This window comes from Triturus cristatus, chromosome 11 (genome assembly GCF_964204655.1).
Source record: "Triturus cristatus chromosome 11, aTriCri1.1, whole genome shotgun sequence".
NCBI classification, from domain to species: Eukaryota; Metazoa; Chordata; class Amphibia; order Caudata; family Salamandridae; genus Triturus; species Triturus cristatus.
In genome coordinates this window covers 579143637-579169086 of record NC_140594.1, presented here as the reverse complement: position 1 = coordinate 579169086, position 25450 = coordinate 579143637, and the positions used below count along the sequence as shown (strand labels likewise).

General features: G+C 44.4%; 1 protein-coding gene across 2 annotated transcripts in view; it reads right to left on the bottom strand.

Annotated features, from left to right (window-relative positions):
- The window catches only part of LOC146785119 (uncharacterized), a 578200-nt gene that overhangs the window by 476797 nt on the left and 75953 nt on the right, over positions 1–25450 (bottom strand). For both annotated transcript variants that reach the window (XM_085633808.1, XM_085633809.1), the window contains exon 6: positions 692–787. In XM_085633808.1, coding sequence (XP_085489934.1) covers positions 692–787 — 96 coding nt within the window. The remainder of the gene's footprint in view (positions 1–691; positions 788–25450) is intronic.

Here is a 25450-nt window from a genome sequence, read left to right as displayed (position 1 = left end):
TGCAAAAAATAAATAAATAAAACAAGGCAACAGGCCTTCTCCATTTATGCACCTACAACCTGTGTCCATCATTACCGCAACACATGTGCTCCAGTTAAGAAACACACAACTTCCAGTAAGTTCCAGTAACAGTCAGTCTAATTTTGGTCGTAGGAACAAACTACCCCTTCACTCATTGACTGTACCTTTGCTTTTGACACCATACAGCGCTATAGGTTTCACCTAGGAATATGGCACATACATACTAAGTAAGCCTTTGTAAAAGCTGTCATGTCTATCTGTCCAGTCGCATCTTCATAGTAGCACGTATCTTGCAATAGGACCTCATATGGTGTCACTTCTAATGATGTTGTTCTTGCAACATCACTTCCTGAATGTCGTCTGCAACAAATGTAGAGCGCTCACACTAAACCGAGCCACCCACGTAATATCTGAAACTTGGCGTCTCTGACAAGTTCCCTCCCACCAGCTTAATCCTAAACAGCACATGAAATAAACTGAAAGTACCCAAAATTTCAATGAACAGACGCGTATCGAAAGCCTCCCTAACAAACAGAGTGTTTCATTGGGGTAATTCTTACACAGATGCGCGATGAGGTCAGTGTGGACAGTCCCCGGGGTAAAGCGCGCAGCTTGCAGTTACTGGACCGCGCCTTCGAGGCCTGGCTGAGACCAGGGCCCGCGTTCTTACCTTTGTTCCCACAATCCCCCGCGGTCCGTGCTGGCCCGCTGGTCCTACGCAGGTGCAGAAACACCCGTGGCAGCACACGCGCTCCGACACCGCCATCTGCAAAAGAGAATGCTCTAGTCATGTATTCATCAGTGCTTTAAAAGGAGGGGGGGGGGGGGTTAATTGCATGTAGAAAACGCCAGTAATAGGGCAACCTTTTAGTAGCTGGAAAGGAGAGAACATTGATTGGAGAAGACGGAGGGCGTCGTGAGGGATCCTTCAGGAGGATGGAGGTCGAGGGTTAAGAAATAGGGTGCCTTCGAGCAGGCTGAGGTGGCCGACTAGGGGTTGGGGGGGGGCTGTGAGCAGTGAGGTCTTAAAATTCAGAATCACTTTAGAAGGAGGAATTATTGCCCAAAGCAAAGCTATAAATAGAATAAACATTGGCAAAACCAAAAGGTCTCCCATATGCGAGAGTTATTGGCTTTGGCAAAGGTGTTTTAGCCATGTTCCACACCATTGTGGCTGCTATTCAGAATGGTTAAAAGTTAGTGGCGTGGGGGGGTTAGATTGGAGTGAGACAGATTGGGGTAGAGTGGAGTGGGTAGATTGGCATAGAGTGGAGTGGGGTTTTCCGGTTTGCTGGGGTAAGCACCTAAGCCAGTCAGAACCCACCACTCTAGTCAGGGCAAGTAAGTTACACACTAAAGATAGCCTGTGCTCACCCTCTGGTAGCTTGGTGCAGAGCAGTCAGGCCTATCATCAAAGGCAATATGTAAAGAGTTTGCGCAACACACTCACATAGAAACACTATGAATACACCACTAAAGACTCCACACAGGATTATATAAAAAATATATAGGGTATATTATACATAACACAAGACCAAAACAACATGAATTAAATACTGTGCACATTATGCAAATCCAGAGATAGTACTCGTTATGCTCAAGGTAAAGGAATCAAAACGACTTATATTATAACATTAGGGCATTAAATGCAGTAGTTTAGTTAGGACAAGAAAACACACGATTCACTATATATCACCAGGAAACCATAAATACTTTGCAGGTAATGCAGTCTTATTTAGAGGCCACAATATAGAAACCCTGTGTAATCACAGAACATAAGACCCAGTACCTCTGCCCTTCATCCAGTAGGATTTCGCTAGATTGTGGGAGCCTCATCTAAACAAGAGTATTTATAAAGCAGACATAGGCTGCAGGGGCACCTGCGCGCCTACTGGTTGTGACATGGTAACTCAATCCAAAGTTGAGTGATAACTGAGGGCCTCTGTTGAGGGTTCACCCCGTAATGGCACCAATAAATAAGGAAACCTCCCAAGAACAAAATACCCTAAGGTACGGCCCGGCAGGGGCACACACACCATAGATAATAGTGAGGAGACCTCTCCTGGTCCTCCCCAGTGTGCAGGTTACCAACAAAGCGCGCAGGCCAGTTAGTGGAGCAAGTGCAGCCTTTTCCGCAAACACTGGCCGGCCGCCCCCAAAGGAAACGTGGGGCGGCTACCCAACTTCCCCACAGCCCAGATCACCCTAAGTACTCCTGGTAATGAGAGCGGTCCTCTCTTCCCTGGGGACCTGCTGTATCTGGGCCAAATGTGGCGGCAGATGTATAAGGCAGCAAGAGGAGAGATCCTCTCCGTTCTTGGCAGCTTGCCAGCAGAATGTGCCCTACTGGGGGATTTCAAAGGCCAGCGTCGGTCTTCTCCTGTGGTGCCACTGGACTGCACTTTTATCCTCAGGCACCGTAGGTCGCGGTCCCCTCAGTGAAGGGGGGGCCGCATGTAAAGTAAGGCACAAGCTGCTCCTGTGACATCAGGAACACAGAGCAGCGCTTCACCTTGCATTAGTTCCAGAATCATGCGACTGAGCAGTACTCACCTTGCACTTTTTCTGTAGGAGTGCCACACTTCAGGTTTTGCGCAAAAGTGAAGCGCAAGTCACACAGCAGAGCCACGAGCTGTAAAAGCGCTCACCATACGCTGAGCTCCTGGGAGAACACAGGGGATACACAGGGAGTGACAGGCAGGCAGGCCAGCACATCGAGGTCCTTAACAGAGTGGCAGTCCCTCCAGCAGCAGGCCAACACAACAAAGTAGGTAGTCCTAATGGCAGTTCCTCCTGGCAGCACAGCAGTCCTCTAGTAATGTGCAGAATGTTGAGCCAGCAGAGTCTGATTACAAGCCCCACGCAGTGTCTAAAATCATGGGGTCAGAGCTCCTGTACTTATACTCAAAAATGTCTTTGTTCAAGAGGGAACTTCAAAGGGAAACTTTAGAAGTGCACAACAATCCCTTTCAACCCAGGCCTGGCTCCAGACATCAGTAGGGGGTAAATCACCCCTTAGTGTGAGAGCTGTACACAGCTTATACAATTGTAAAGTGTGAAGACCATCAGTATGCAGATGTAATCCCTGTCACACCCAGCCTTTCTTGTGTGATGGTTGATTGTAAAGTATGCACAACGTGTAGCTGTCTCCTAGACCCAGATGTGGATTGGAGTCAGGCTGCAAAGCACAAAGAGTGACAAGCACAGAGAAAAACCCTTTTTCTAAAAGTGGCAATTTTAAAATAGCACCGTAAAATCCAACTACACCAGTACGTAGGATTTCTCACTACCATTGTAAATATACCAAACATGGCAAAGCCACTCCTTTCAGATCGTGAATTGTCACTTTAAAGTATATTAGGGAATTCACATTGCTAGCCTATGAGGAAAGTAGGCCTCACAGTAGTGAGAAACAAAACAGGCTGTCAGTATTAGGACATGCCACACATAAAGGCATGTCCTACCTTTTGCTAACACAACAACCTGGCCATAGGGCTGACTAGGACCTACCTTAGGGGTGACCTATGTGGAATAAAAGGGGAGGTTAAGGCTTGGCAAGTACTTTTAAATGCCCAGTCAAAGAGACAGTAAACTGCACACACAGGCCCTGCAGTGGCAGGCCTGAGACAGGCTTGAAAGGCTAGGTCTGTGGGTGTCACAAGTAGTGCTGCAGGCCCACTAACAACATTTAATTTACAGGGCCTGTGTATATGGGATACAACTTTACAACTTAAAAGTAAATCAAATATGCCAAACAGGTGTAAACCAATCATACCATGTTTTGAGGGAAGAGCACATGCACCTTAGCACTGATTAACAGTGGTAAAGTGCCCAGAGTCCCAATGCCTACAAAAAGAAGGTCAGAAAACAGACAGAGGAAGGCAAAAAGTCTGGGGATAACCCTGCAAAAAGGGCCCCGCCCAACAGGTAGATTGGAGTGGAGTGGGGTGGGGTAGATTGCAGTGGGGTGGAGTGGGGTAGATTGAAGTGAAGTAGATATGGGTATATTGGCATGGTGTATATTTGGGTGGAGTAGATTGAGTAGGGGTAGATTGGAGTAGGGTAGATTGCGGTGGGGTGGGGTAGAATGATGGGGTGGAGTGAGTTAAATTTGAGGAGTTTGGTAGAGTGTAGTGTGATGTAGATAGGGCGATTGGGTGGATTGGAGTGTGGTAAGTCAGAGGGGAGTGAGGTAGATTGTGGTAGATTGGTATGGGGTAGACTGCGGTAGATTGCAGTTGTGTCGATTGTGGTGGAGTGAGGTAGATTGGAGTGGGGTAGATTAGAGTGGAGAGGATTTGGATAGATTGCAGTGTAGTTTGGTGTGGAGTGGGGTACATTGGACTGGGGTAGAGTGGAGTGGGGTAGACTGGAGTACAGTTGAGTAGATTGAAGTGGATTGGAATAGGATACATTGTAGTGGGATGAATGGATGGGATTGGAGTGGGGTAGATTGGAATGCATTCAGTAGACTGGGTAGATCGGAGCAAAGTGGTGTAGATTTGAGTGGAGTGGGGTACATTGAAGTGGAGTGGGGTAGACTAGAATGGGGTGTGGTTGATTGGGTTAGATTGAGTGGAGTGGGGTAAAATGGAGTGGAGTAGGGACAAGTGGGGTACAGTGGAGTGGACTAGATTGGGGTAGAGTGGAGTGGAGTGGACTAGATTGGAGTGGGATAGATTGTAGTGGAGCTGAGTAGATTGGATCATAGTAGAGCGTATTGGGGTAGACTGGAGTGGATAGAGGTAGATTGAAGTGGGGTGGGGTAAATTGGGGTTGGCAGACTGGAGTTGAGTGGGGTATATTGGGTGGAGTGCAGTGGGCTAGGTTGGAGTGTAGTAGATTGGGGTAGATTGTAGCGAACTGAAGTGGGGTACATTGAGGTACATTGGAGTGGGGTAAGAAGTGTGGATGGAGAGGTGTACAGTAGAGTGGCATGTGTCGTGGAGTGAGTTGCATAGCGTGGAGACGCATGGAGTTGAGTGGCGTGGCATGCGATAGAGTGTCTTAGAGTGGAAAGAGTGGAGTGGCACATAATGGAGTGACGTGGTATAGAGTGGAAGGGAGTGGAGTGGAGTGGTGTAGTTTAGAGTGTGCATGGTGTAGTAGTGCACTGCCATTATATACAACACATTTTCAATTGAAATGAACATTACATTTGCACCGAAATACAGTTTTACAGCACATAAACGATAATGTGTGCAAATGGCATCTCCTAGTGTATTGATGTGTTTTGATTGTGTTCGAATATTTATCACCACACTTCAGAATTACAAAAAAAATGTGCTTCATGGTGGTCTGTCCACATGTTTTCTGAGGTTACCAACCTAATATGAAGTAGATTCTTTTCCTTCTAAGTGAAATCCTGTTTGAATTATTTATAAGGAATCATTGCCAAGTGATGGAAGCATCACAATACATTTGTTCTGTTATTTTTGTCACTTTCTTCACCACCTTGCTAATGTTTTTGTCCGTGGTTTTTGGTTATAGCACATCTACTAGATCTACTTCTGGATACTCTTGCCTGGCTCTTTCCTCTTCCATGATGTCAGCGGAAGTTTGGTGCCTTGCTATTAACTTCAGTATTTCATTTTATCTTCATTCAAGAACTACAAGATTGTCAAGAAGGTTTTTTTTACCTTTTGTATTTTTGTCTTCCTAACCGGGACCCTCTTGAGGAGATAATTGACACCTTTCACCTGCACTATTTAGTGCATGGTGGCACTGTGGCTTCTTGGAGGGGTAGCACTTTCCCCAGGAAATGAAGAAGGAAACTCCACAGGCCATTCCAGTGTTCTGTCCTTGGCCACCTAGTTGAAAGTAAGGAGTTAAAAAAGACACTAAGAAGCCTTAGCATGCATGCAACCTAAATATCTGAGGTCCCCATGTAGGAGAAAAGCCCAAGTAATACTGTGGAAACCGGCTTTTACTGCAGGAAAGGCTGTAGGGAACGCCCAAGCCTGACTGACCCTAAAATGGCGCCTGATGCATTTCGGACTGTAGCCCAACAAATCAATGAGGCTGTACCCCAAGGGAGAGCACTCAATATCAGGTCAGCAGGAGAGAAGAGTAGCGGTGGACGTCGGCCACGCCGCACAGATGGTATGAATATGACAACTCCCATAGTGGACACCGACCAGACCTTGCTCATTTCCCCCACCTGCCACCCCCATCACGCTCACCCATCATGACATGGAACCTGTGAATCTTGCCAACGACCGTAGAGACAACTTTTTGGCCAATGCCCGGTGGAGCTACTTTGATAGCTATAGAGGAGATGAGCTGTGGACTTCCCCCTAAGCTGTCACCTACCCAGCCGAACATTGGGCAGACTTTCCTTCATCTCTCCGCTTTCTCTCCCTCCCAGTTACCCTTTTACATTACCCCCTTACCCTTCTACACGTCACAGACCAACTGATGTAACTTGTAACTGATGTATCTTCTGTAACAATGTGTAACTTGTAACCTATGTAATTTTCCTCATGTAAAACTCTGATACCTTCGGGTCTAGCCAGCGCTATATAAAACTCAAGTAAATAAATAAATAAATACATTTGGAAGAGTGATAGCCTCAGGAGCATCACAAGGAAGGAATTATAGATGTGAGAATATCACAGGGAAAAGATGTAATGACTCTGGAATATCAATGTCTGAGGCAGAACGGTCTAAGATTCACAGTATTATTGTTCCCCGGAACATCTTTTCTTTGTTTTCTGGTTCATCTGGGATATATTACATTCAGCCCCTGGCAACAGCTGATATTCTTGGTACAATTCAGATATGTGGCCTCAAAACATACTTTTATTGTGTGGACAGGAGATGTAAACTGTATTTTCCTTCTCTGGAAAGTAATCTTTGTAGGATTATTACATGCAGTTGGCGATGAGCATACAATTACTACTGAGCTTGTTTAGTGGTAGAAGACAATGCTGTATCCACCAAATGTCTGACTTTAAAACAGTATCGCTCTATAACCATGCTAGAGACATGCTTGATACTACTGCAGAGACATCCACAGTCAACAGGTTGTAACTGCAATGGCAGAGGTCAAACGTATGTTTCCCTCTAGCCCTGTAAACAGGTAGATATGGGCACCCAAGGCATGATGATTGACAATGAGAATGTAAGCTCACCACAGATGTGTTGATGGAAGATGTATATGCAGCTGCTTGCCCTCAGGCAATATTTTGTCTTTAGTCTTTATTCTGGCCAGTTGGACTATAGGGAATAACGGGCACCTGAGTGCTGCTGTACACTGAGATGGCCTTCTGGTAATTCTTCAGTTAACTGGGGCACAAGTGGTCACCATGCTCAATTCTGGCGCAAAGGTTTTTGAAATCCTGAACAAATTGATATTTTGTCATTCAGGCGCTCCCACTTCCTCCACAACAATTCCCTCTGATGCAATTTGTTGCACTGTAGCACTCTCTTGTGGCAATTTTGGTGGTGACCTAAGGCATATGCCTAAAGTGGCCTTAATAATGTAGCAATGGCTCTGTTCCAGGCAGTCGGAGTCGATCTTCTACTCACCAAGCAATTCAGCTCTTCTTCCTCCACTAAGCACATAAGAGCAAACAGCTCCAGTGGACAGGGCTGATCCACAGCCTTCAGCAAGACAGACACCTGCAAGGGACCTCTCTCAGGCAAACATCGCTTCAGCACTGGTGTGCAGAGTAGGCCTGGGCAGTAAATTCCGTTCCGCTCGCGGAATTTGCGGAATTTGGGTAATTTCACGTTCCGCGGAGAATGCGCAATTGCCCAAAATTCTGTGCTTCGCAGAATTTTTTGCTTGTTCGCGTTCTCAAAATGCGTGTTCGCGAGATATTTCCCGCGAGCACGCAAACAGTGTTTGCGAACAGGAAAAAAGAATCGCGAACAAGCAATTTCGCATGTTTGCAGAATTTCTGCGTGCTCGCAGAGATTTTTTACCGTTTCGCAGAGCTTTGCGTAGCACAACTACGCAAATTCCGCCCACCCCTAGTGCAGAGCCTCCTCGGAGTCCAATGAAGTGAGAGCTAATGCCTCTATAGTGCCAATGTTTATCCTTTTTTGAAGGCAGCAGCAGAAAGCAAGGGCCAAGGACTGTTGCTTTGTGGGAAAGCTAAAATGTCTCTATTTTGAATATCATGCATCCTTGGTCTTTGTCTTGAACTTCTTGAGCTTTTACAGGCACCTAGTAAAGGCTAGGCTCGTCTGAACGGTTTAAGGAGCAAAGTGGGCATTAGCCAGATGGTATTAAGCTACACAGTCTTGGTTGCCAGACAACAACCAAAAATTGAGGAAGAGTGGGACAGCTGGATTTTCTACATATGGTCTGGAGTTGCCTTACAATAGTCTGCTTTGGGGAAAGGGGTTACAGCTGATATGGAAAGAGCCTTAGATAGAGTTCATCTTGGTAGTCTGGAAGTAGGACAGGATGAGGCCTTACGGCTAGAGCGGTGGACCTCGATGATGGGGAACCGGGTTCGAGTCACGGCAGGGATGCTCAACATCCTGTGATTCCGGCCAAATCACTTAATCTCCCCATGCCTAACATAAAAAAAAAATTATGTTCCCATCTGTAATGCAACGGGTGCTCATGTAAAACGCTCTGATGCCTTCGGGTCAAGCTCGCGCTGTATAAAACTCCGGGGAAAAAAAGTATTCTTGCTGAGCATAGAAGGTGGGCACCAAATTTCTGGACTTGGTGCTAGTGCTTGCCAGGAGGGCTATAGCAATGCACTGGCACTCGCCTGAGGACTGCCCAATAGCAGAGGGATAGAGGCGATGGAGAGATGGGCGATTGCGAAGAACATAGAAATACATACACGATGAGCGATGGATACAGGCAGATGGCCAGCTGTAGATGTAGCTGGAGATACTGAACTCATTTAATGAGACCAGTGAACATGTGCCTACAAGCTCACCCATCATTCGACCACTTATGGGGTGGGACAAATGGGCACCAATACAAACTGATGGTGATGGGATAACAAAGGGGGTGTCGACTGCTGAAGCAAGCGGGCAAAGATAATCTGGGAACCTCCGACCTACGGACTGTTGAAGAAAAGAAGGGCAGGACTGGACATCCGGGGTTAGGGTTGATATTGGGTTACTAAGATTTAATGCAGATGCAAGCTAAGATTTTTGTAACGAAAATGTTGAAAGATACAGCAGAGAAGGTATGAAAAATCTGATAATCGCTTTAAAGTGAACTTGCACACATGTTACCTCAAAGATCTCTCTAGTTGTTTGTACATATCTTCATTTTACTAAAAAGAAATACAAATGAATAAAAATGTGTTAAAAAATGATTGGGAAGCCTAGGTTCAACTACAGAAGGGGGAATCTGTACAGGGCAGGAGATGAAGATTCTCTCTGTGTGCTGTTACTGGACAGCTTAAGTCTTGAAGAGAGGGCCTAAGGCTGTCACGTCATCTTGGATGACCGAGACCTGCAAGGAACCATCAACTAGTTCACCCAGTGTCTTCTTGCCAAGCACACAGTCTTCTTGTCAAGCACACAGGGACAGAATACACCGCCCTTCACACACATGAGAAAAGACAAGACACTCAATTATGCAGGAGTAGAAAGACCTTTACAAAGAGGGCTGATAAGTAGTCTCTGAACCATACATTCAGTTATAAATGCCTACTATACCACTGAATTATTATCTACTGCCCCTACTACCAGTCATATCATAGCCCAGTAAGGGAGCACAGCAGCCAGACTCACGTTAGGGTGGACACTTTGAGTGCACCACCTTTCAACAGAACTACTAGGCTCTGCTTTTCAATGTCTCTTCTTTAAAAAGGGAGTGTCCCAGTGGGTTCACAAACTGTTGAGCTCACTAGAAGAAAAACATAATGCAGGCTGGAAAAATGGCAGCGCAGCACAACTTTTCCAGACTATGTGGAAGAATTCAGTTCCACCACTAGCACTGAAGACCCACGAGGTCGATCTACATTCAGTCATACTATTCCAGCAAAACTGACAGCACTGTGATGCGTCTTCTGCATCCCATTCCAGCATGGCCACAGCCAGTCATCCCAATAATGTTGTGTCAGTATGTTAATCAAATGAACCTATGCAAGGAGCCATTGTAACAGTTTATCCTGCTGCTCCAGTACTTTGAAGATGTGGACTTCATCCTGACTCTGGACTTCATGTAGGACCTTGGTAATTGTTGATCTGTACCTACAAGTTCCTACCTGACACATCCCCAGATAGGTATTTGAGGGTCCTGAGGAGTCCATGCATCTTTTGGCATCCATTCCTATGGTTTTCTGCAATTAAGCTTACCAGAGCAGGCTTGCATTAGCTTCTCTACCACAAATCTACTGTGCACATAGTTGTTGGGGTGTGCATAGGACCCATGTTTGGGCATAACACCCCCCCCCCCCCTTGCCTGAGGCGCTTAAGTATACATCGGGCTGGACTGTTCCTACTGGAGCATGGTCAAGACTCACTTGTATATGGCTAGGTCCAAACTAAGGTGGCAAAGTGTGCAAAATAAAGAAGGACTGGGATGCGGCCCTGAGTAATTGCCAAAGACTGAGATTAATTCTAGCATTCCACTCATTACTGTTTTGTATACTTCAGTGTGATGCCCTCAGTGGGGCAGGTATGCCCAGATGTGGGTACCATGCACACCATTTAACCCACAGAGAACTGTGAGGTTCTCACATAAAAAAGAAGTAATTAGCATAAGTATTTACATTTTTTATTTATGGTTTATAAACCATATTTGTAAATATTAGTCAGTGAAGAACAAGTTACTTACCTTCGGTAACACCTTTTCTGGTAGAGACTCTAACTGCAGATTCCTCACCTTGTGAATATCCCCAGGCATCAGACTGGATCTAGAATTTTTTGTAGCAATTCTCTTGCACAACAGTTGGTGGCATCGTACCGCTCCATGACAGATCCATCTCATCCCAAATATGGCATTGGAACCTCTACATGTGTGGCACCTCCACTCAGTGAAATCAGTTTTTTTCTGAACTCTGTGCCAACGGAGGTGGAGCCCACAGAAACCAACATGTGACAGGGTGCACGTTTTCAATAGATGGAACCTTACTAATAGACAGTATAAGCTAATTCCACAGAATAGAGAAGAGGATGGGTAGGTGAAGAATCTACAGTTTGATAATGTCTCTACCAGAAAAAGCGTTACCAAAGGTAAGTAACTTGTTCTTTTGATACAGACTTCAAACTGCAGATTCCGCACCTCGTGAATACATACTGAAGCAGTACACTTCCAGGTGGTGAGTTTGTGGAATGGATCAGATCAGGAAACCATACAGGATAGATCGGGCAAAATGCCCATCCTTCTGGACCTGGCTCTCATGGCAGTAGTGCCTTGTGAACATATGAAGGGATGCCCATGTAACAGCCTGGCAAATGTCCAAGATTGGCACACCATGCACCAGTGGGGTGGCAGCTTTTGGTCTGTTGGAATAAGCACACAAAATTTCACGGGGTTGCTTTTTGGCTAGCCCACGGCAGATCTTGGTGCATAGCACAATCCATCTGGAGATGGTTCTCTTCTGCACTGCTTTTTATTTCTTAGCTTTAGAGAAACCCCCAAAAAGTTGTTCATTCTGTCAGTATTTTCGTGAACGATCAACATAGAAGCCAATGGCTCTCTTTGGGTCAAAATAGTGAAGCCATTGGAGGGATGCGGCGGTGTACAGAGAGCCATCAAGGTGATGGATGGCCCTCTGTGAAAGGGTGGTACTACCTTGGTAAAGAATGCTGCTTTTGTCCAGTAGACCAATTTTTCTTGGAAGAGCGAAGTGTATTGTGGCACTACAGAAAATGCCTGCAATCCACTCACTAACCTCACTGATGTTATGGCGATGAGGGAAACTTTCTTGATGGTTAACAGGCAAAGAAGACAACTGTGCATGGCCTCGTAAGGAGTGCACATGACGTAGGTGAGAACTAAATTAATGGCCCACTGAAGCATCAAAAATGGTGTTAGTAAGAACATGTGGGTCAGCCCCTTCAAAAAGCACATCACATGTGATGTGAAGAGAGAAGACTGATTCAGTAAATGTACAAAGGCCAAAAGAGTTGACACGTAACCTTTTACTGCAGCCACAGCAAACTTGCTGGCAAGTGAAAGACAAAACAGAAGGATGTTTGACAAACTAGCTTGCAAGGTTTGAACATGATGGGAGGAATGTTGAGCAACAAACTTCTCCCAGCTTCCTGCATATACAGTTTTGGTAGATGGACGCCTGGCTGCCAGAATGACACCAACTACTTGGGAGGAAGATTGAAAGCCATCAACTGCCCTTGCACAATCTCCATGCATAGAGATGTAGGTTGTGTAGGCTCAGGATTGAAAGACAAATGTGCTCATGGCCAGAAATTCAGGGTACTACACTCTCCTCACCCTGTCTGGAGCTAGTAAGATGACTTTAGCCTGGTCTTTCCTGATCTTTTTCAGTACTCTGAGCAGGTGAGGGATGGGCACAAAGCTGTACAGGAGTCCCAAACCCCACTGTAGGCAGAAGGTGTCACCTAAAGAGGACTGCCTTTAGAATTCCAACATGCAAAAGCTTTGACACTGCGTTTTCTCTGGGGTGGTAAATAAATCAAGACAGGGGTCTCTCCATTGCTGGAAGACACTCTGTGCCACCTGAGTGTAACTACCATTCATAATCTGCTAGGCAATGGTGACTGAGCATTGTCCCGTGGGCCTGGACGTTGGTGGTCTGTTCCCCTGCCTCTACATCGAAAGCATTCGTCGACTTTATGTTGCTGCTGCTGAGGTCCATATTGGCACCTCTATTTGTAACCCCGTTCTAAGCCTCAAAATTGACGAGTGGTCTGGGGCGACCGACGGACAGGCAGAGCTAGGCCTTGAAAGTGATTTATGGCCTTGCTCTCTTTAAAACATTTTGAGGCTGAGTCTACCTTCGCTCCAATTAGGCGAGAAGAAGTAACAGACTTGAAGCATTTGTCAGATAAAATAAATAAGCATGAACCCTCGAGGATCTATATGGAAAACCTGACAAGACTCGGAATGTTGGGAGACACACCGATTGAAGCCCGCGTAAGCAATGTGTACTGAAAACCAACAAAGAAACACAATGAAGCAGTCGATAGGGATAGACACACACTGTGAAAAATAATTGATTGGATTCATTTCTATGGCGCTTTCAAATTGGCATTATAAGGGAATGATGAATCTGAAAGTTCCTCAAATCCTGGTATATTTAGAGGCCTTGTGGATTTGATAGCAAGCCTAGACAGTGAAATGAAAGCACATTTAGCAAGCGCTACAGTCTTTAAGGGCACCTCTAAAACAGCACAAAATTAACTTCTTGATTGTATGTTTCAGTACCGTGGCAATGATGGGAAAGTTGTGGAGAGGTTCTACAATTTCATACATTTAACAGACGATAGTGCGGAAACCTTTTCTTTAGCTATACTCTGTGAACTGAAATTGATTTTTCCAGAGCACCCTCAAAAACAAAAACGTATTGCACAAAGCTACGATGGTGCTACAGCAACGAGGGGAATTTTTGGTGAAGTACAAAAACAATTTAAGATATGTACGCTAATGTCCATTATGTGCACTGTTATGCCCACCAAACTAATCTTATTGTGCAACAAGCACTAGCAAAGATCTGAGGCCCAGATTTTCTTTTTGGATGTAGCAGACATGGCAGCATTCTTTCAGGTTTGCCCAAAAGAACTGAAATACTTCAGGACATTGTGGCCAGAAGGCTTCTAAAGGGATCGCCAACTCGCGGGAACTTTCACATTCGCACAACCAACCTAATTTGCAAATATAGAGTTGATCTTGAGAAATGTTTTGACATCATAGAAACCAGTGGTGACTTTGATTGCAAAAGTCGAAATGAGGCCTGTGGCTTTGTTAGAACACTACAAGACAGGGAGCTCCAGTTCTTTTTATTTTTGTTTCATGAATAGTGCCTTATGTCGACATATTATATGACCTGCAAAAAAATGAGAAATAGATATTCTATTGATAAAACAAGCTACAATTCAATTTGTCACAAGCATGCACAAAGTCAGAGAGGGGACTGAAAATTTAGACAGCAGACTGCCAAACGATTCTAGTTTTTCAAACCGTAGAAAAAACATAGACAGCCTTGTCCAAATTGCAAAGGAAATATGTGACACAATAGTTGTTCATGCTAAGCAATGTTTTTCTTTTACAAATCATTTGGTGAGTGCCACATTACTGCAAAGTGATCAGTTTGCAAATTATGATATTCTTTCCCTGTGCAAGCACTGAATCAGGCTGTGGAAGCTTATCCTTTGCTCAACAAAGAGGATCTGAGAACTGCGTTAGCTGTACTATACAGAATGCATGTATATCAGCAGGCTACTAGTGCCATTTCTTTGTTCGCTTTTATTCAGAAACTTGATATGGAAAAATCACAGAGACAGTGGCTTTACTAAAAATACAAATAAATACGCCCATGACAACAACAGAGTATGAACGACATATTTCAACTTTGAACAGAATTAAAACATTCTTGAGGAAGACCATGATTGAGGAAAGACTAAGGGCTACATTGTGACAGGTTTTAGCAGTCACAAATGGAGAAAAGGGCCGTTTGTGACTGCTAATGCGCTTTTTGGCATGTTCTAAACCTACTGGATCTAATGTCTAGCACTAGCCTAAATCACATAGTGTCCTGTTTAACTCATTACGCAGGACACTGTTTAGACGGGATTCGTACTAATAATCCAGGACTAATAAATGTCAGCATTATGCCAGTAACATGATCAGATCAACACACTGTTACATTTGACTTATATCGGCGTCCACACGCAAAGACAGGGTCTTAACCTACTAGTGCGCTTACATTCCACACTTGGTATAACATTTCTCCAGATTGTCTTCGCCAGGTCCTAAAACAGTTTCAACCCAAAATGACAGAGGACTTAGATACCTCAGTCGATACATATTCGTCTTGGATTTTTGATGCGGTGAACACACTGTCCTCAGTAAAAACGTCTTATACTAGGAGACTTAATCCCTCTGCACCTTTGTTTAATGAAGCACTTAAAACTCAAAAGCAATGGTGCAGAAGACAGGAATGCAAGTAGAAGAAAGAGTACCTAAATGCCGAGAAAGAGATCTGCAAGCAATTAATGACCGAGTATTAAAAAATCGATCATTAGAGTGAAATCCGCTTATTTCACCTGAAAAATTGAGGAAGCCAAAAACTTGGTGAAATAACTTTTTCTTACAGTTAACAAGTTAACTTCCTTGCCTGGTAATAATACAGCAGTCTGCAGCCAAAGATTTCTTAACACCCTAGCCAGTATTTTTTCCAAAATAAGTTGGATAAAATCTTTAATGGATTCTGCACCACCAACCCCATTTCTCAGTTGGAAGTGACTTTCTCCCCAACCTGCTGGTGTCTGAGTCCTTTCTGAATTTCACAAACACCACCATGGAACAGGTCACACAGCTCATAAAAGCTATTAAGTCAGGCTCTCCCCCCCTGGTCCTCTGGATGTTGCAATAACAACACCTGAAATCACTGCTGGCCAACTAATAGTTATATTTAACCAGATGTGTGACAGTGGCTATTTTCCTAAGCAATGGAAAATAGCAACAATACTCCCATTGATAAAAAAGGCAACTCTGTCCCCCACCAACCCTAATAGCTATCGCCCCATATCTCGGCTACCATTTCCTGAAAAGATAGAAAGATAATGAATCAACAACTGGCAGCATTCATATCGGAGAAAGAACTCTTGGGCCCTGCTCAGTATGGGTTCAGAAGTGGCCATAGCACTGAGACGGCACTGATAAAGGCCACCGTTTGGATCAGAGAATTCCTTGATCAAGGGGGTAGAGCGGCCCTGATCTTATTAGATCATACAGCAGTATTCAATACCGTCCACCACGGGCTACTGATTGGTCACCTTCAAAACATCGGCATAGGAGGAAACTGCCCTTGCCCTTCTGAGTTATTTTCTATAAGGCCTCAAACAAGCAGTGGCACTTAGCAAATTTACTTCTGATCTTTCCTCTTTTCCTTGCGGGGTTCCCAAGGATCTTCATAAGTCCGACACTGTGCAGTATTTGCATTACAACCTTGGCCAATTTAATTAGATCATTTGGGTTTTCGCTCACATGCTATGCCGACAACACTCAGATCATGGTCTCCATGACCAAGAAAGAGCAGAGTACTGGCATGAGATTCTATGGCTGCATGCAAGCAGTCAGAGACTGGATGGCAAATGATTGCCTGAATCCTAACTCTACAACAATGGAGATCATCATATTTGGAAACTCATTCTCCCTCTGGTCCCCTTCCTGGTGGCCGCTGGAACTGGGTTCCCTCCCCACCCCTGTAAGGAAAGTATGTAACATGGTAGTACTGGTGGATGATAAACTTACTTTTGGTGCCCAGGTCAATGCCATTACATCATCCTCCTTTCACACACTAAACACCTTAAAGAAAGTCCTGCCTTTCATCCCTTCTGAGCTGCAGAAAACAGAAGTCACATCCATGGTCCTCACAAAAATTGAATATTGCAACTCTCCATATATGAACATCCAACAGCAACACAGGAATAAACTACAAAGCCTTCACAACGCTGCAGCATGACTGCTATTGGGTACCCCCAAGTTTCAACCCGTCTCATCGGCACTCAAACAGCTACATTGGCTGCCAGGTAGACAAAAAGTTATTTTCAAGGCCCCCTGTATCATGTTCAAAGCTCCTCTTGGTACAGGGTCTGACTACTAGGCCTGATCGGAGTTCGCGGAGTTCTGCTCAGTGGAACTCCGTGAAGTGCCAAATAAACTCTGCGACACTCTGCGGAGTTCCGTGAGCAGCTGAGTGTGGTAAGTCTTGCTGCTCACACTGATTTTTAGCACCAGGAGTTTGTCCTGCTCTGTAAAATGAGCACAAACAGGACTACGCGTCATGCCAGAGGACTCTGCTTTTTTCTGCCGTTTGAATAGATATTCTACTCGAGCGGCAGCTTCCTCAACACGAGCATCAGATTTCACAACGTGACCCATCGCAACCTGCCGTGACTGCCCGCATTGAGAAATCTGGCTGGGAGAAGGTGTCGCGATTTTTCTCGCTCGCCAACATAACTTTGCCAAGCCACACAAGAGCGGGATTCTTCGTCCACCCCTACAGAATGCTTGAAGAAGAAATTCAAGTGGTATCTCCACCTAGGACCTTACACTCCTCAGCAGCCAAAAATGTGTCAATCTCAAGATTCAAACTTGCCTCCTGCGGAGAAAGAAGCTTTGTGAACAGTTCCTCCACAGCTTGAATGAAATACCTCTTCACTAAAATCTATGAACAATCTTCTCCTTTTCAAAAAAAGCTCTTAAAACGTATCTTTTTTAAATCCATGAGCATGAAGTTATACGTTTTCAGAATCAGCGGTGGATCCTGTAATATGACAGAGAAGCGTCCCCCCTCAAAAACGCCAGGAAAGGAGAAACAAAACAACATTAGTTTTATTTCACCTCTCCTGCTGAGTTTTGGGGGGCGCAGCCGAGGGGTGAGCGCACTGAGGGGAGTGGAGTGCACTCCCTTAACTGCGCATGACGGTATGGCAGGCCGTCTCAGGCCGGCCAAACAGTCATGGGCAGGGAAGCTCTCTCCAACCCCAGCTGCACTGCTGTGGTTGGAGAGAGCAGGCACAGACTTCCAGTCTGTCCTGGAGTTCTAATCTAGGGCAATCAAGCCAATCCTGAAGCTGCTGTCATGTGAGAGCAGCTTCAGGATTCGTCGTAGGACATTCTGGGTACCTGTGCCCGAAGAAGAGGAGCAGAGGAGCGTGACGTGGCCGGCTAAAGATACGCTTTAAAAAACAAATTATTATTCTTTTTTATTTTGCCCTCTTCCCTTCGTGAGCCCTATTGCCCCCCTCAAGGCCCCCCACCCGGCCTCCTTGCCAGTCATCCGAAACACCGTATGATATTGTTCAGTATGAGCTAGCACCAAGACACGCCTGGGTATTTGTGCACTCTAGAAATTAATTTAACACAACATACTAACCCTATTTTGCAAGTCGGTAACCTATTACTGACTCACAAACTAGGGTGTGCGCGTCGATATTGGGAAGAAGCATGTCAAGGGAGTCCCTTCCTAATAGCGAGTCGCAGGGAGATGTATGAATGTTTTGCGACCGGAATGCAGTGACAAAACATTCACAGTTTACTGCCTACTTCAAGTAGATGGTAAGCCAGCCGTAAACAAGGAGGGTTCCCCTTAGGACCCCTTCCCCTATGAGAATGGTAGCAAAAACATTTTTTAGAGCAGGCAGTGGTCCCATGTACCACTGCCTACTCTTAAAACAAGCATTTGCCATTCAATAGGTCTCGCATTTGCAAGATTTGGAGATATTGGCGTTGTAAATGACAGTGTCTTTTACCTATGTGTTTTGGTTTGTAGTGTAATGGATGTATGTGGTGAAATTATGTGGGTTGTATTGAAATGGTTAGTTGTGAAATTGTGTGGGGCGGAAAGTGTATTTGTGAAGTGGAATTATGTGGCATGGTGAATAGATGGGGTGAGACCTACACAGATTAGACAGAAAGGAAGAAAGAGAGGGATAGGTAAATTGTGCCAGAAGTGGTGAATAAACTCGAGATAGAGGAGCAGAAAGAGTGTGTGAAACAAAAGGGAGAGCAGGCCACAGACGCATAAAGAGGGAGGACCTGTGTATGCAGAAGACACCCTAAGAAGAGGAGGAGAGTGTGGGTTGTGGGGATGGAAACCTTGAAAAAGCACAGGAAAGAAACTGGGCTTAGTATGTGTAAGCAGGCAATATAGAGAGGAGATAGGGAGTGTGAGGTAGGGCTGAGAGGAGGCAGTGGGATTGTGAGCTGAGAGGGTGTAGGGGCAGTGTGAGAGAGAGATGAGGGGGCAGTGGGTGTGTGGGGGAGAGTTGATAGAGTTGGTGGAAGTGGAAAGGAGAGATGTGTTGGACTGGAGTTGTTTGTTGTGGAATTGTGTGGCGTGGAATTGTGTGGTGTGAAGTGTAGTGGAAATATGTGACATGTCAGTGACATACCTTTGAATGTTGTTTTCTAGAATAACTACTCATCCATGCTCAAAATGGTGGCCATGTTTTTGCTACTGCTACTTATTATTGTACTTTCACTTATAACCACATTTCCACATTGCTCACTGAAGGTCTTTATAGGATAAAGCTGTCCTGACTTCTTCAATGGATTTCCATTTACTGGTGTTGAGTATAATTATTTTGTGTGGAATTGTGTGATGGGGAATTGTGTTGTGTGTGAAATTAAGTGGTATGGTGTGGAATAGAATTATGTGGTATGGTGTGGAATGGAATTATGCGTTGTGGAATTATGTGCCATGGAGCAGAGAGAAAATATGTTGAGTTTAATTTATTGGATTGTAATTATGTGGCATGGAGTGGAATGATGTGGGTTGGAAGAGTGTGTTCTTGCATAGTGTGGTGTGGAGCTATGAGATGTTTAAATGGGTTGCGTAGTGGAATAATGCAGCATGGAATTGTGTGTTGTGGCATTGTTTGGCACTTTCACTCATAATGCAAAACTCCAAGCGCCTCTCTAGAGAAAATGTAAAATAAAAATTGGCGCCAGGCCATCAACATTTTAGTGGAAAGTGTTGGGCAGACATGCGTAATGGACAAAGCAAGGCTCAGGTTTTCAAATGATAACTGTGGAATATTTTTTAAATTATGAAAACAAAACAAAGGACCCAGCCTCTTGCTGTGTGGAGTTCTTTGTTTCCTTGTTCCTTCACTTTGCGGGAAAACATAACGTTTTCCATAAAACCCTCACCCACCAGTGTTACCCCTTGGTGGCATGCTTTATCATAGTTTCCTTCCTGTTCCGCTACAGAATGGGGCGTGCTGCGACCAGACGAACTACGCAGGAGCACTGAATGTAATGACTATGTGAGGCAGGTGATTCTGCTAGGGAGGAGTGAGCTAAAGGAAGGTGTGTGTTTAAAAATACCTGTATAGTGGGTGATGCTACTTTTATTTTAACCCCCAGTCGGTATGATTAAAAAATGGGGAACAACTTAGGACTGATGGGATTTAATGTACCCAAATCCTAATGGTTGATATGTTTCTAGCCTACCCCTATGGCTATTCTTCAGGACCTAGTATCGAATATTGGTGTACCTAGTTCCAGTCCTACTGTTGGTCTGTTAAACCCAGCTCATATAGAGTGCCTCGATGGCACAACTATACACAGGTGCAGTACAAAATAAATACCACCTGGTAATCCTAATGTAATTACTCTGAAATTAAAAAATCAAAAGAACAATAGTTATAATGTCTCCACAATAGTTCTAGTTGTGCTGTAAGGGTGTGTTACAAAAGCCCCTCCTTACTAGGTGGACACCTCTTTGGTGAAAAAGACCAACAAAAGGTGCCCCTCATAACACCAAGTTTTCTACACATCCTGGTTAGGCCAAAACGGAACGGCCATTTTGAAAATGAACGCACTAGTCTCCCCACGTCCGACGCAACACGCATTAACGCAAGCATGCACACAGTTTATAGTCGAATCTGCATCGGAACCAGATGATAAGATATCCATTGGATAGTGGACAGAGTCCATATCTTGGCCTTTTGTCTGCCATATCAAATTATTATACGACTGAAATAGAGAACAAACTTGGGACTTGCTATTCCCAGTGATTATACTGGGGGAATGGAACAGGTGTGGAACTCCTACTTCTACAAAGGTTTTCCAACATATGACAACCAGGAACTGTAGTTACTGTTATCCAATTCTATACAATCAGCTAATACACTGTATGCGAATTTTGTAAAGATGGAACTCCAAATTTTAACCCATAGGAGAAGTGGAGCTAGTCTAAATGTTTCTTTGGTATAAAGGAGACCAACCTCTGAGTGGATGATAAAAGACACGTAGCTGTTCGAAACACCTAGCAATCTTGCAAAAATGTGTTCTCAGCTACAGCATAGCCCTAGAACTCCATCCCGTAGGTGCGTACTGGAGTGCATTTTGCTTTGTAAAGGGATCCTTTACTGGTTTCTGTTTGAGTTTCCTGTAGAAACCAAAAATAGCCTCAGCCACAAAGTTAATTTTGTTCCCTCTCTGTTTGCCAAGTTTTGCTCAATTAAAATTAACATCCAGTAAAATACCTAAGTAGTTAAAGTTGGACACTTTTGTGATGACCACACCATCAATACTAAATCTGCGAGTACGCATATTTCTAGGACCTAATGACATAATACAATATTTTTTATGCCTTGCCCCTTAGTCTTAGAACTAGCATGAAGTCATCAAAAGTATTCAGCAAGTTTTGGAGCCCATTGACTGTGCGTAACAGCAGTACGGCATCATCCGCGTACATTAATACTGATACAGACCGCTCCCCTGTCCTTAGTAAATCCTTAACCCTACTCTATAAAACAGAATGAAGTGAATTACTGTAGATAAGAAAAAAACGAAAGGGGCTAGGATGCACCCTTGCCTGACACCCTTAGCCACTTTAAAAGCAGGAGTGTATTCACCTGCACTTCTGTAGCGTACATGGGCAGTGGTATCCCAGTGCAGGTGTTTTAGTAGTTACACCAGGTCAACCTCCACCCCCTCCTGGAGCATGAGGTCTTACAACCGTCCACCTTTCCACTAAATCCAATGCGCTGAACAAGTCCATAAAGGCGAGATGTCCAATGCCTTTCTTGACCTTTGCGTATTTCCCAGACATCAGGAGCAGGTTGAGGGACTGTTCAACCGTGCCGACGCCTGCGTTGAACCCATGTTGTAACTCAGAAAGGAAACCCCTGTCTTCTGCCTAGGCCTCGAGTTTCTCGAGAATTACCCAGCCCAGGATTTTGACAGAGGAGTCCAACAGAGAAATGGGGCGGTAACATGATGGATCACCTCTGTCAACCTTTGAGAAGTTTGGCACAATGATCGATTTTTCCATGAGCTGGGCATCTCAGCATGCAGTGCGGCTCGAAACACATTGGCTAACAATGGATCCCAAAAGGAAATATTATGGTGTAAAACATCAATGGGAACTCCATCTGGCCTGGCAGTTTTATCTAGGATGCTCTTTTTGATTGCAGATGCGACGTCACTCATGTCGATGCAAAAGGGTAAAAGGACAGCCGGCATCAGGCGAGTCAGGGGAATTGGAGAGGGAGATGGTGTACCGGAGGGAGCAGCAGTAGGGCTCCGCTCGGACGGGTCCTCAAAAATGCGAGAAACGTAAGTCAGCCAATTGTCCGAGGACACGTTGCAAGCGATAGTGGGAACAACACTATCTGTGAAAAAGAGACAATAAATCACCTCCCAGAAGAGTTTGACGTCGCTCAGGGCAGTAGCCTTGAGGAGATCTTGCCAAGCCCTCTCTCCGATTTCTATCCTTCTTAGTTCCAATGCCTTTTTATAATCCCTTCTGGCTGCTATTATTTCTTTGATGTTTCTGGTCGAAGAATTAGTTGCCAATTTCAGTTGTTTTAAAGCTGCAGTACATGCATGGTTGAACTAGCGTTGGGGTGGAGTGTTGAGTTTCTTAGTGACCAACAAAGATGTCATAAAGGAACAAACAGTGTTAAAGCTACCCAGTAACAAATGGGCCCAACTATTAGCAAAAACACTGTGACACATCCTCATATTTCCCTCTTGCGAGGTCGGAATTCTTTTTTCCTGGGTTCACATTTTCCCATTTCTGTCGAACCCCCTTATTGTTTGAGTAATAGGGTTTTGTAGAGTTGGCAGAAACAGGTACATGGGTAATTGAGTCGGGCAGAGATATGCAAATAGAGACTGGGTTGTGAACGCTCAAATTTGGAGATAGAATAATGGAGTCAGACACCAATGCGGGCAAGTGTTATAGAAAAGAGAATAAAGTCAATGGATTAGCCAACCTCATGACCTGTAAAAGTGGGGAGAGAGGCTAAGGCATTTTCAATAAGGTCTACATTGAATAATAAATTGTGCTTAAGTAGGACAAAATTCAGAGCCTCTCCATATGAGCTATGAAGGAAGTGGTAAGGGTCACCCCCTGCTGGTTTGTAAGACCACAAACACTGTTACGAGGGTAGGGGCATTTCGAGATGTTAAAATCACCGCCACAAAAAATGGACACCCTCCCAAGCAACACTCCATAAAATTTGAAATAACACAATCCAGTTCCCAAATTAGATCGACTGGCTGGTTGACAAAATAAAAAAATCAAAAGCAGGGTGTAGACCAGACAAATGTAAAACCCAGACCTGATACCAAGGAGTACATTTAAAAACATCTAGATTTAAGGATTCCAGTTTTAGGGAAATACACACTCCAAACCCACCCTTGGAACAGCCTGATGCCGATGGTGTGGCGAGGACACATTAACACTGATAACCATTGACTAGTCAAGTTATTAAATTAGGGTATGTTGTACTTGTTTCAGTCAATGATTGTTTTAATTTAATTCAATAATTTTAAAATCTTCCTTCCATACTATTAAATAGGCCCATAAACAGCCTGGAGCAAAAAACAGGGTCACAAACTGACCTGTCAGACCACCCCGTCAACATATAAATAAAATGGCTGTAAAACAAATCCGTGGAATGTTGTAACAAAAAGGCCTACAATTACCTTTTTTTGTGAACTTTTTGTTGTCCTGCAAATGCTATTCCGCAAAAATGTTACATCTCAGAAAGAAGTGCAAATGTAAATACATTTTTAAAAAACAATTGCACGAAGTGTTTAAAGTATGAGGCCAAGTGTTGATCCAAAAGAAGTTGTTGCTGTATTTTTTTGTTGTCAAGTACATTTCAGAAAAGTAATGTTTAGCCTAGATGTGGATCTGGTTAAAGCATAAAAGTCACATATAGTTTAACGTATGTGTGTGAACGTAAATAATAACACGTCAACAGCACTATAACTAGGCCTGCGCTAAAATTCCGTTCCGCTCGCGGAAATTGCGATAATTTGAGATTTTCGCGTTCCGCGGGGAGCGCGAAAATGTCAAAATTTCCGCAATCCGCATTTTACCGGAAATTTTTTGCTTGCTCGCGCTGTAAAATAATACATTCTCACGTGCGCGCGATCGCCTTACCTGAATCCCCGCGTTCGCCGACAAGTTTTCCCGATCCGGTCGCGTTCTCCACGAGATGTTGGATTGTTGGTAGCCATTTGCGCTGTCTCGCGACAGTTCACGCCCGCAGTAATGTCATTTGTCGCGTGATCACGTCTTTCTTCTCGTGATCATGCACCGCGAGACAAGTGAAAACAAGATGGCCGCACCCGAAAGCAACCGCATGGGTAAGTTGGCGAGCCGTGACCATGCAGAACATACCGCGAACGGGCGGGAAAAAAACTTCCGCATCTTCGCGATATTTTCGCGTGTTTGCGGAGATTTTTAACATTTTCGCGATAATTTGCGAAAGTGAATTTCGCAAATTCCGCCCACCCCTAACTATAACATTTTGTATGCGACTGGGCATTAACAACCTACCAAAAGGACAGAAAAGAAAGATTACCCACTAGAAAGCAAGCAATGGGTTCAGATAGCGCATTGGACATTTTCCAAGTATAAAGCAGGTGCGGTAACCCACATAGTCTATTGATGGTCTATCACTCATAAGTCAATATTCCTGTTGTGATGCAAACAACCATTCATTTACCACAATTAACTGAGAAGCCCAGTAGTATTTTTCAACATGTTGGAGCTTGTATTAATGGTATAGTAACATTATGCTAATAGAAGCTACCGAAGTGCTGCAAAATCTATCAAAATGATACCGGGGAAAGAGAGGCAGCGGCAGAACCAGTCGACAACACCCATGCGCAAGAGCGGGGTTTAGCCTCCTACCCCCGAAGGTTTTCCTCGACTTGAGAAAACAAGGTTCAAAGTGAACAAATTCGTGTTGGTTGGACTATTCACTCCACCCTCCTCAAAGGAGTCCTATGAATATTTAGATTCCTCCACTATCACACTAGGTCCTGAAGAAAGCCCACCTGACCCTTAGGGGCGCAAGATAGGGCTGAAACATGTCGACCATTTTTTGAATACTTTCACTAAGTGCAACAGACCCTAAAGTGTCTGACTCTGCACGTAAATCATTTTTTAACCAAACCCGAACCCAGTTCTATTAAAAAAAAATTTTTGACTGGTTTTACGAGTTTTTTAACCTACACTCACTGGGATGCCTTTATCACACACCTTTTATGATCACTACTGAAAAAACCAGAGGCAAGAACCTCCGGGTGGAGGAAGCACACAGTAACCCAAAGATGATGCTGTCACGTTGTTAAGCAAAGCGGATAACCGAACATACCGCTACAACACCACCTTGCAAAAAAACGTGCATGAGGGTTTCTTAACAGTTTATTAACTGTTGATGCTTACTTTGGTTCTTTCAGGACCAGTGATCCACTCTCATTTGATATTCAGCAAAATCTATCTCCCCAATTACTTAAAGTTCTTCCCAATATCTGGAA